Here is a 13,140-nt window from a genome sequence, read left to right on the forward strand (position 1 = left end):
CAAAGGCCCTGTCTTACATGGAATGTATTATGGAATCAAAGAATGGTTTTGGTTGGAAGGGACCTTAAAGGTCATCTAATTTCAACACCCACGCCTTAACAGGGACACCTTCCACTAGACCAGGTTGCTCAAATCCTCATCAAACCTGGCCTTTAACACTTCCAGGGATGGGGTATCCACAGCTTTTCTGGGCAACCTGTTCCAGCGCCTCACCACTCTCTGAGTAAAGAATTTCTTCCTAATATCTAATCTAAAACTAACCTCTTTTAAAGCCATTACCCCTTGTCCTATCACTATACTCACTGACAAAGAGTCCCTCTCCAGCTTTCCTGTAGGCCCCCTGTGGTACTGGAAGATCGCTATAAGGTCTCCCTGAAGCCTTTTCTTCTCCAGGCTGAACAACCCCCACTCTCTCAGCCTGTCTTTGTAGGAGAGGTGCTCCAGCCCCTTAATCATCTTTGTGGCCCTCCTCTGGACTCATTCTAAATACTTCCATGTCCTTCTTGTGCTGGGGGCCCCAGAGCTGAATGCAGTGCTCCAGGTGGGGTCTCACAAGAGTAGAGTAGTTGGGGGAGAATCACCTCCCTCGACCTGCTGGCCACGCTTATTTTGGGGCAGCCCAGGATATGGCTGGCTTTCTGGGCTATAAGTGTACGTTGCCAGAATCATAATTTCTTTTCCACAATGCTAATCTACAAGACTTCCCAAACTTCTGCATTTTAAGTACAGAAACTATTAAAACCATGCATGGATGTCAGGATTAAATTTATACCTGTTTTACAATTAATTTGAAAATAGTCCCTCTGCCAAAGAAATGTTCTGAGAATCTTTGTCCATTCTAAATTGTCACTTTTTCTACTCCAGGACAGGCATTAAAAGCACTTTTTCCTGTCCTCAGTGATTAAGATTTGTAAACTTGTTTTTACTGTTTTTAAAATCATGAAAATCATGCAACACAAGCTCTGAATTACAGGAAGAAAAGATACAGACAAGTCTCTTAACCCACAATTTATTTGTAAATACATACCTCAATATAGATTTCACTGATAATGTTTTTGTGGGACTGTAAGGGAGACATATTTTCTGAGTACCCTATAAAGGGGGAAGAATTACAGAAAAATAGAAGACATTACAGGATGTATTGACATTCTCTATACATTAAAATTGGAATACTGATAAAAACAATTAAGCAAATAACAAAGATCAAGACCATGCTAGTTTTACTCAGTCATATTTACTACTGAAAGAAAAAGAACATTAAATGGCATAGGATGGTTCAAAATTATTTTTTAATTAGCTTTTACTACCCTGCCATGTAGGAACTTAAGAGGAAACTTACAATACAACACTGGGCATTAGGAAGACTGTTGAAACTAGTAGACATGACTATTTCTCTTCTAAAACAAAATGTGAACTATGCATGTGTACTAAACAATATTAAATTAATTGCTTAGATAAAGGTCTTTATGGAGAGCTAAGCAAAAAGAAAATCCTAAGAAGATATTAGTGAAACCAGTATCACATGTGGCTATTTTCTTAACATTGTACAAAAATAGCAGTAAATCAGTAGTATATCACAGCTTAAACCCGTAACAGGATATAAATCAAGAACAATTTAGGCAACATTTTTAAAAACAATGCAGAGCTGCATGTCAGAACAATTAGAAAAATCTTGCATCATACATTTCTGTCATAAAGTTTAGTATACTGATATCTACTAAGCTAGCTTAGTTTTATCTACTAGGATAGAACTGTATGTTCTCATATAAAAATGAAATCTCCATTTACTAAATACTGAAATTCTGTAGAAGCAAAAAATCTGTGGTGAATGCATACAAAACAAAAAGAAAGAAAACAAACAAACAAAGAAGGCAGAGCAGCAATTAAATTTGTTTCTTACTGTTTTTCTCCAAAGAATAGAATGGTATTGGGGAACACGCTGATTATTTTGGTCAGAGAGTACAACAGACAGAAAGAAAGGATTCTTCTCTGCATCTGTACCTATGTAATTTTGATGAACTGTTAGAGAAAAATAAGTGTTATGGATTGTAAAGAAAACACACACACACACAGGGTTACATGTGAAAATATATATGTATCTGTATATAAATATATAGTTATGTAGATATGTATAAAAGAGACAGATATAGACTTCAAGGCCTAGAGGGGTTTCTGCTTGTTTTCTGTTTGGTAGCATGGGTTACAGAATACCATCCTCTGTCTTCAAGTTAAAAATACATCAAACAAGAACTTGCTTTGAGTAGAGGGTAAAAACGTATTAGTATTACGTTAACGTCATTTTTCCCCCATATTTAAATACTTGCAATTCAAAGCTACATTGCTTTTGCATTGAACAAAACTTCAAATACATTCACAAAAACATTAATACCTTTTCCTAAAAAATATTTGAAATACCATCTTGTATAATATTCTGGATTTTCCAAATGCACATCCGTTCTGTGCCATGTTCCTGGAGTGTAGTCTGTATTCTGAAATAGAATTGGGGAGACTGCAGATCAAATGCTGAAGAAAAAAACTGAGAACATAATAGAGGGAAAAGTCAAGCAAGTGTGGCCAATTCACCGGAGAATTTTAGTTGCATACTTTTTTTTTTTTTTTTTAATAAAAAGCAAAGAATTATCCTGAAGACAGTTGTTGTGCAGACTAAATTAAAACGTATCTTTGTCTACATATTTTTAAAATAACTTTTCCCATTATAGGTAATAACTTACCATAATAATTACCATTATAGGTAATAATGTAGTATTCCACTAACAAGCAGATATTTTAATGTGGAGTTTGAAGACCTGGATTTTTAAAACTTAAAAATCAATAGATGAACAGATTTCTGTCCCACAAGTTTCATTTTCTCAATTCTTCCTCAAGTCTCCTCACTAAAGTCAGTCATGCTGTGGAAGTTTTTCAGCATTCTTTCTGGATTGACTAGATAAAATAAGTTCTCAAGCATGCCTCACTCCCTTTCTACTAAGAGCATATGCAAAGAAAAAGCCATTCTCCAGGTCCATTCTCCATGTTTCATAATCAGTCACCCAGAGGATCTCACTGTGACACAAGACAATCAGCTTTTGAATTGCATGAAACTAAACTGAAAAAACAGTGTACAGAACATGACCTCACAGGGAGTCAATGCAGAAAAGTTTGCTTTAATGCTGATGCAAACAGATGATCTGTAACAGTTTACGGTTAATATTGGTTCAATACAAGTTTACCAAGACCTTATGTACATTTCCAGACTATGAAGTTCTATTTCTTCAAGTATTAAGTTGATATTTATAGCTAAAAATGTTTTACAAAGGAAGGTAACTCCCGTCCTCCATTTAAGGAGAAATCTAAATATCACTGGAGTGGTTAATGGGGAACACCGTGAGATTAATAGCACAGGTATCTGGAAGGAATGACTCTTACAGGCACCATTCAGCTTCTTCATCTCTCATTTAAAAGATGAGCATAGCTGCCTAAACACATCTGAGAGGAAAAAAAATAAAAATAAATAAAAAGCTGAAAAAGCTATAAACTGATCACACTCAGGAACAAACTTAAAATCACAAAGGTTAACTTGAACACTGTAGTATCATCAAGACACCAATGTAACAAAGTGAACTAAAGTCTATAAAGTGTTATTCAGAGAATAAGACTTTTTTCTTCTAACCTGATCAAATGAGCAAAATATCACCAAAACTAAAATAAATATCATCTCTGTCCTTAAAAAGTAAATTGACAAGATTTTGTACTCTTGAAATAAAACCCTAGACTTGAGGGTAGAAGCCCACCATCTCCCTACTCTCAGATTCTTATATTATCTGACATTTTTAAGACCAGTCCTCTAGTAATTGACTGTAAATCCATCTTTCAGTTGTGAAGGGTAACTGAAACTCATGCATTTTGTTTTCTATGAGTATATGTAGCCACTTACCTCATTAGAGGAGCCATTTTCCACACGGAATCTTCCAGCTCTTTGGATGGCTCCATCAGCATCACTAGATATAAGCTATGAGACAGCTTAAGATAAATGTTCTAGTTCCAAAGACACCCATATGATCAGCAAACAAATCTTACTTGGTTTCTCCTTCTCCCAGGTGTCATACCACTACCCCTAGGGATGGTATGAAGACATCTATTACCAATTTGACTAAAGATTTGGAATGACCCAATTATAACTCTAAGAATGTGTGAGCGGGAAAGCTGTACCTTCTTCTGGTATATCCAGTGCTAATCAGAAATCCTCCTGTCTCAGGTTTTGGCTACACCAACATGCAGAATGCGTACAGAATTACATGCCACCTTCCAGAAACTGATCTTGAAGTTCACCCTTTTCCAAATAATGGCTCTTATGGACATGTTGATCCTAGTCCTCTCAGCTTTGCTATGTTTAAAACCCTACTTGTTGGTAGTATCCCTGTGACTAACAGTCTTTTATTGCATTTATTACATATTTAAGTAAGTTTTCAGAAGATAGAAAGCAGTAATAATCTCTAAACATAATAGTCAGTGATAATACTGAACATTTTAAGGTATGCTGTTTGGTATATCCTGCTCTGCTTCCTGCATTTACATCAGAAAATATGGCTTGTTTCGATTTGAAGACTTCTAGAGTTTCATAAATATTCTGGGAAAGGCTGCCCAGGGGATCCAGTGATTTCCAGAAGACAAACTCCTTTTGTTGCTAAAAAGAATCATGAAAAGTTAACAACACATAAAGATAACATGACATTTTTTTCTGTGTTCAACAACATTGCTTGGGATCCATAAAAAGAAGCAGCAGAGAAGAGGAGAATGTTTTTGTTTTGTTTTGTTTTTCCTCAAAGATCAGCTGGAAATAACACTGCATGTTGCTCCTCTAAAAACTGTAAAAAGAGATTGTCACATATTATACCAAACTTAAGAAACAGGATCTGAACAACAATAATGCAGTACTATACCCTTTCACACTTCCCTCCAGCAATCCATGTTATTACATGATAATACTTTCTCCCTTTGCTTGGTGGAAGAGTTATCAGAATGTTTTGTTCTCTTTGCCCCTTCCTTTGAAGAGATCTGAGACTATGGCAGGAATAAGCTAACAAGGCAAGAACTGCAACAGACCCAGTTTGAACTGTAAGAGAAACCTTAGGGACAACTGGTCATGAAAGTGCCTCTTTGCACAAAGTGTTTCACTTGCTTTTTTGATTAAAATACCATCTCTAAATACATGGAATGCATGGAAAGTTAAGATAGGTACCTGGTGTTCTTGCAATGAAAATTCCAGAAACTAAGCCACCAATTGAAAGCATTTATATTTATAAATACACAAGCCAAGATCTTGAAAGTACAACCATAGTTAACAGAACATTAACGATTTCTTCCTGTAGCAACAGTGCTGAAGTTTACTTTTTGTGCCCCTCCACACTTACGTAAATTCCATTATGACTTTGTATACAGTCCTGACATAGAAGAAATAAATAATTCACAGAAAGAATTTCTGCATGAGAGAACAACAACAAAAAAAATAATTTAAGTGCTGAGCTAATCTTTGAAGAAAATTCTGAAAAGCTAGCAGATTTCAGGAAACAGATTTTTCAATATTCTTGTGTTGTCTAGTTTTTTAATTTTACATTCTTTCCCACTACTCAGGGGCAAGTACACATAAAATGACATACACACGCCAACACATGAGCATGGATACAGTTTTTAACTCAGATCACCACAAATGCTTCATCAAATATAGCCCTACTATTTCACAATCTTCAGTTTATAGAAGGAAAAAAGGCTCAATTTCCATCCTCCTGAATCAACTGGGGTAAACAGGGTATTTATGTAATATTTTCTGTCACATGAAGATGAAAGATTCATAAATAAGGTTGTAAAAATATTTCCTAGCACACATGTAATTTAGATAATCAGCAGCCTCTTTTTATTACTCTAAAATTTTCAAGTTCAGCTTAGAAAGCACATCTTCCAAACTAAATTCAAATTTTTACCTAGAAACGAAAAGGATTTGCACTTTGCATTATAAGGTGTTTAAATTAAAGGATGGGTAAAGTAAACTTACAAGCTCCACAGATCCATAGTGCTTTCTGCTAAACTCTCCACGTCTGCAACCCAGATCTTCAGAGACAGAGCTGGAATAGAAACACTTCATCAGTATACACAGCCAATTAGCCTTACATCTCCTGCAACACTGTATGCTGCCATTAACAAATATCATTCCTGCTCAACGAGGTTTGCAGTGCATAAGCTCGTTACTGCAATGAACACTCCTTACAATGTGCTCACTCTAGCCATTGCAGTCTGGTGTTTGTACCACCAGCCAAAGGAAAATAAATGTCTATGTCTTGACTGAAAGCAAAAACTATGATTAAATATCTAGTCATGGTGGAACCAACATAAAGTTCCAAATGTCTCCGCTTAAAAAACTTTGCTTAGTATGTTGCTGTTTCTTTTCCAGAAAGTCTCTCTTCAGACTACACACAATTAAACAATTATTTCAATTCAAAAGCAGAAAGAAGGAACAGCGTTTCAAAGATTTCCCCCTCCCATAACACTGATAAAGATAAAATTGTCAGGTAAGCAAAGGGAAGCCTCTAACACCACGTTCAAAATCTACATGCATTAACGCTTATAATTTTATACCATCATGTCCCATTAAGCACATCAGCATGTGTTTCATGAGCTCAAAACAGATGGCAAATACCTCTGGTAGCTATAAACACCAAGCCTCTCAAATTTGTAATGGAAGGCTTAGCAGTAGATGTTACAAATACAAGCTAAATAAAGGATTAGATGCAAATATAAAATAAACCTTTATTATCTCATCTAGCAGCTGGGTAGGCTATCAACTAAGTCACTCCATCATATTCCAAACCCACAGTTCACCACTATGTCAGCCTTAATGAAGATAACGGCTTTTTTTTTTCACATTAAAATTAAATGGCAGTAACCCACCAACCAGCAATAATGGATTACATTTTCTGAGAATTATAAGTACCGTAAGTTGAAACATTACATCAGTACACAGAAGAAATACTTGAATTTTAATTCAACACCCTCATATTTGGTTCTTGACTGCAAGACATACTGTGACACTGGAACCCTGAAATATCTTGATTTTTAAACAGCTTTTCCATCTGGATTTGTACTTATAGGTAATCAGAATTTATTAAACATGATTTATAATTCCGAGTTCTGTTTATTTGGATTCCATGTCTTCAAACAAGGAAGAGCAATACAAACAAGACATATCTAACAGAACTTTAAAACTCATGAAAATAATTCAAGTGCTTGCTATCGGTGCATAAGAAAGAGTAATAAGAGTAATATTAAGTAATAATAAGATTTACATAAATTACAAATGAGCCACAACAGGAGTCAGTTCCAATGAGTAAGACTACTTCAGGATGCTACACATTAATGCTGCAGAGATAACAAAATCAATTGCTAAAAAAAAAAAAAAGCTTCAAAAATAAAATATAAAAAGAGCATTCCAAGAACATCTTGGGTTGGAAAGGACCTTTAAGATCATCCAGTTCCAACCGCCATGCCATAGGCAGGGATGCCACCCACTAGATCAGGTTGCCCAGGGCCTTGTCTAACCTGGTCTTGAGCACCTCCAGGGATGAGGCATCCACAACTTCTCTGGGCAACGTTCCAGTGCATTGCCACCCTCCAAGTGAAGAATTTCCTCCTAACCTCTAATCTAAATCTCCCCTCTTTTAGTTTAAAGCCATTCCTCCTTGTACTGTCATTTGACAAAGCAAAAAGTTGCTTTCCTTTTTTTTAAAGGTCCCCTTTAAGTACAGAAAAGCTGCAGTAAGGTCACCCCAGAGCCTTCTCTTCTTTAGGCTGAACATCCCCAGCTCTCTTAGCCTTTCTTCACAGGAGAGGTGCTCCAGCCCTCTGATCAGCTTTGTGGCCTTCCACTGGACTCACTGTAACAGGTCTACATCTTTCCCATGCTTCAGGCCCCAGACATAGATGCAGTGCTCCAAGTGGGGTCTCACAAGGGCAGAGTAGAGGGGGACAATCCCCTCCCTTGACCTGCTGGACATTCCTCTGTTGATGCAGCTCAGGATGCAGTTGGCATTCTGGCCTGCAAGCACACACTGCTGGCTCATGTCAAGCTTTTCGTCTACTAGAACTCCCAAGTCCTCTGCAAGGCTGCTCTCAATGAGTTCTCCCAGTCTGTCCTCATATCTGGGATTTCCCTGACCCAGGTGCAGCACTTTGCACTTAGACTTAGCTCATCCAGGTCCCTTTGGATGGCATCCATTCCCTCTTTGCTATCAACTGCACCACTCAGCTTGGTCTCATTGCAAATTTGCCAAGGGTGCACTCGATCCTTCTATGTTGTTGATAAAGATATTCAACAGTACCAGTCCCAAAATGGACCATTGAGGGACATCACTCATCAACAGACTCCACCTGGGCATGGAGGCACTGACCTCTGGGTGGCACTGACTCTCTGGGTGCGACCTTCAAGCCAACTTCTTATCCACAGAATGGTCCACCTTTCAAATCTGTATCTCTCCAAGCTGAAGATCAGGATGTCATGTGGGACCGTGTCAAAGGCCTTAGAGAAGTCCAGGCAGATGACATCAGTTGGTCTTCCCTTGTCAACTGATGCAGTCACTCCATCAGAGAAGGCCACCAGATTGGTCAGGCACGATTTACCCTTGGTGAAGCCATGCTGGCTCTCTCAGATCAACTCTTTGTCTTGTATGTGCCTTGACATGGCTTCCAGGAGGATCTTTTCCATGATCTTCCCAGGCACAGAAGTGAGGCTCACTGGTCTATAGTTCCCCAGGTCCTCCTTCCTACCCTTTTTAAAAATGGGAGTGATGTTTCCTTTTTTCCAGTCACCAGGGACTTCACCTGAATGCCAGGACTTTTCAAATATGATGGAAAGAGGCTTGTCAATTCTATCAGCCAGGTCTATCCAGACCCTGGGATGCATGTCATCAGGCCCCATGGACTTGTACTTGTTCAGTTTCCTCAGGTGGTCTTGAACCTGCTCTTCACTTACAGTGGGAGGGTCTTTGCTCCCTCAGCCATCACCCAGAGGTTCAGGCAAACAAGAGACATGGAAAGTCTGACTGGCAGTGAAGACTGAGGTGAAGTTGTTGAATACCTCAACCTCCTCCACATCTGTTGTTAGCAGTTCTCACTTCCCATCCGTCAGAGGGGGTACACTCTCCTTGGCCTTTCTTTTCTGGCCAATATACCTACAGAATCCCCTCTTACTATTTTTTGTATCCCTTACAAAGCTCGGTTCTATCTTTACCTTGGCTTTCTTCATCCCATCCCTGCACATCTGGATAGCATGCTTGTACTCTTCGCAGGCCACATGTCCCTGCTTCCACTGACTGCATTTCCTTCTAGTACCTCAGTTTGACCAGCAGGTCCTTGCACAGACATCCTGGTTTTCTGCCCTCCTTGTTCACTTCCTTACACAGGGAGGTAGAAAGTTCTTGTGCTGTAACAAAAACATCCTTAAAGAGTTGCCAGCTCTATTTAGCTACTTTATCCTTCAGGACAGTGTTCCAGGGGATCTAATCCACTAGGTCTTTAAATAGCTTGAAGTTTGCTCTGTAGAAGTTCAGGGTCCTCACTTTTCTCTTTGCCAGGCCCATATTCCTCAAGATCACAAGCTCAACCAGGGCATGGTCACTGCAGCCCAGACTGCCTCCAATCCTAACCTCTTTATTGAGTTTGTCTGCATTGATAATAGGAAATTAAAAAAATAAACATTATATAATTAAGAAATGGTATACATATACAACACGAGTGCACTAATGTAACAAGGGTACAGGTTGTCAAGGTAAAGGAGGGCAAAATTGAAAGCAAAATTGAAAATAAAAATGTAATGCATATATTAATGTATATGCCTATACGCCTGGCAACCCAGGTACAGAGCCTGGGAAGTTATGTCCAAAATACAGAGACCAGCTCAGACTACACTTCAACAACAAATACTGCACTAACGTTTCCCAAACAGTGAGTCACAACAAAACAAATAACAAAGTGAGGTTCAGAGTAAGTTCAAATGTATTTTTTTTTTCCCAACATGGAATAGGTGATTGTCCTCCATATGGTCAGCTGCATGCAACACTACTTCTAGCAATGTTCTGGAGGTCAGCTAGCCCAAAGAACAGTTCACCATGAAGACTCCCTGATTTCCATGACAGAGTAGATGTTGAAGGAGACTAGCTGATAAATAAACTTACATTTTACCTGCACTTACAAATACAAAGCTCTTCATGGTTGGTGTGATTCTTTACTCCAGATTCTCATAAACAAACAAAAACAACAACAACAAAAAACGCTTAATCTAGACAATCCCAGTACAGTTATTTGCATTTTTTTAAGCATTTAAGCAATAAAATAGCTAGCTACCTTTAGGAGGCACTGTAAAGTACAGGGTACATCTCATGTTATATCAGTTTTGCTTGCCACAGAATGACAGGGAGCAGTGCTGCATCTAAGTTCTGTCACTGCATGACAGACACAATGATAAGCAGACAATAGCCAGCAGCAGCATACACAAAAGAATTAAGAGTTAGCACTGTTGCTTTCTGCAAGAACATTGGCAGAGGCTTTGCATCACTCATCACTGGGTCTTGGTAGGAGTTACTGGAATACCACTGCCAACCTCCAATGCAACCCCATGGTCACAGAGATCCATGTCAATACAGGTGAAAAAAAAGAAACTGATATGCATGCATGCCTCATGAGGCATTCTAACCCAAATACCTAAGACCTAACCCTACTAAGGGTATAGAGACTCCCAGATGCAGTGAGAATGGTGGGCATATTCATCAAATTATGCAGAGAACCCCAAGAGCAAGTGAGTTTAATGGGAGAACAAAATCTATTTTCTCAGACCATGAGATACGGATGGAAAACACAGACAAGCTTAGAAAAACAAACAAAAAAAAAAACCAACAGCTTATACACCAAAAATGTTTATGCTCCTATCCCCTCCACAAACTACTGTCACATAATTTAAGAAAATACATTGTCTCACCACAAATTACACCTTTCAATATCAGACATTTCTCTGATACTTTTTCTTTCACTGAAGAATTTCTGCTGCTGAAGAAAGGTAAGAAACTAATCATTAATAGTTCCAATTCATCAGTCCTACATATACTCACGATAATGAACAGAGATTGTTTTTATTTTTTCCATCCATAAAAAAATGTAGAAATTAAAATTAACGTAGCACAACATTTTTGAAAATAGGCATGTAAACACAATCATGCACTCCATGTTCAAATGCATGTACAATATAAGTTGCAAACAGTAGAACAGAATAGGTAATTTGGAAGGGACCTACAAAGACCACCAAGTCCAACTGCCTGACTGCTCCAGGGCTAACCAAAAGTTAAAGCATATTATTGAGGGCACTGCCCAAATGCCTTGAGCACTGACAGGAATGGGGCATCAACCACCTCTCTTAGGAAGCCTCTCCTCACAAGACATGCCTTCCAGCCCTTTGACTAGCTTTGTTGCTCTCCTCTGGATGCATTCAAGTATCTTAATATTCTTTTTATATTGTGGAGCCCAGAACTGCACACAATATTCAAGATGAAGCCACACCAATGCTAAATATAGTGGGAGAATCACTTCTTTTGACCAGCTGGCTATGCTATGTTTAATGCATCCCAAAATGCAGTTTGCCCTCTTGGCTGCCAGGGCACACTGCTGACTCATGTTGAACCTGCTGTCAACCAGCACCCCCAGATCTCTTTCTGCTGAGCTGCTCTCCAGCCACTCATCTCCCATCCTGTACTTCTGATCAGCATTACTCCATTCCTGGTGCAGCATCTAGCTTTCACCTTTGTTGAATTTCATGCTGTTGCTCCCATCTACCTAGATCCCTCTGCTTTTCGCCCTTCCAGAGTCAACAGCATCTCCCAATTTAGTATTGTCAGCAAACTTGCTAAGTATGCATTCAACTCCTGCATCTAGACCATTGCTAAAAATGTTAAACAGATCTCTTACTGTAGTAACAGTTTGCTCAACATACTTACTCTACAAACGGCAAGTAAGTTCTTTAACAACCTGTGCAAACAAGACTGATTTTTTTTCCAAACAACTCCCAGACAGAATAGGATAAAAACGTAAATAAAAAAGAACTCCCTATGCTCACCACTACATACATAAGTGCACAAGTCAATGACAGTTTCCAATAGTGTTTTAGTGTTAATAGTCTTGTCTTTCTGCATCCTGACTCAAAATACCCAAAATACACCTAACGCCCACACACACAGTCCTTTTGAAATCAGAATTATACATAAAAGCTTTTATTTTTAATTTTCTTCACTGGATTACATCCTTCCTCAGTCCCGACCTGACCTACACTAGAAAAACACTGTCATTCCAGTTATGACAATTTTAAAAATAGTTTTCATGGTATTAAGGTGAATTGCCAGCACTGAAATACTAATGTTAGTTTACCAGTGGTTCATATCTGTTTGATTTAATAATTTAGTATTTACTTTTATTGTAAAGTGTTTTAATACAGACAAGCCCTTATTCCAACGGAAAACAAACAAACAAACCAGTTTAAACCCATTTGTACACTAGCAGGATATATTCCACTTCCCTCACCCATTTGTTTGGGAACACAGTTACTACAAACTTCAACAGTCCTGAAAGTCAAATGACAAAACAAGTTTCCACATATCAGATAATCTAAACTTAAGTACATGATTTCAGTATCCTAGTGTCACATCAAAAGTTTTGTGGTTTAGGACTTTGACACTTGAAAGCATTTCACAAGGGAGAACAGTGGCAGAAAGGGGTGAGCATGCACACTGCACCTGTTTGATTAGAAGGCCTGCACACCTCTACAGCTCTCCTATCTCCATACCATCTAGATCATTACTTGTCAGCCTTGTGACATATCGTAGCTGTTAATCTATTTTCATTGAACAGGTGGGCACGGGTACAAACATGCTAAGCAGATGCGTAATCGCACAGTTACTTTCCCAATGATACCTGCCTGCACGAGCATGACGCTGAACAGGCTGAGAAATCCACCCCGAGGACACCACATCTGGCCCCCCTCACGCCAGCGGCGACAGCCCCTGAGGGAGGCGGCCGCAGCTCCGGGACTCACACCGCTCTGCTGCCGGGGGG

General features: G+C 38.8%; 1 protein-coding gene across 15 annotated transcripts in view; it reads right to left on the reverse strand.

The window, feature by feature from the left end:
• GARNL3 (GTPase activating Rap/RanGAP domain like 3) overlaps positions 1-13,140 on the reverse strand; it is a 57,624-nt gene that overhangs the window by 34,297 nt on the left and 10,187 nt on the right. For all 15 annotated transcript variants that reach the window (XM_035341831.1, XM_035341830.1, XM_035341843.1 and 12 more), the window contains 5 exons: positions 6,050-6,119; positions 3,935-4,009; positions 2,390-2,489; positions 1,901-2,019; positions 1,028-1,092 (listed from right to left, as the gene is read on the reverse strand). In XM_035341831.1, coding sequence (XP_035197722.1) covers positions 1,028-1,092; positions 1,901-2,019; positions 2,390-2,489; positions 3,935-4,009; positions 6,050-6,119 — 429 coding nt within the window. The remainder of the gene's footprint in view (positions 1-1,027; positions 1,093-1,900; positions 2,020-2,389; positions 2,490-3,934; positions 4,010-6,049; positions 6,120-13,140) is intronic.

This window comes from Oxyura jamaicensis, chromosome 17 (assembly GCF_011077185.1).
Source record: "Oxyura jamaicensis isolate SHBP4307 breed ruddy duck chromosome 17, BPBGC_Ojam_1.0, whole genome shotgun sequence".
Taxonomy (NCBI): Eukaryota; Metazoa; Chordata; class Aves; order Anseriformes; family Anatidae; genus Oxyura; species Oxyura jamaicensis.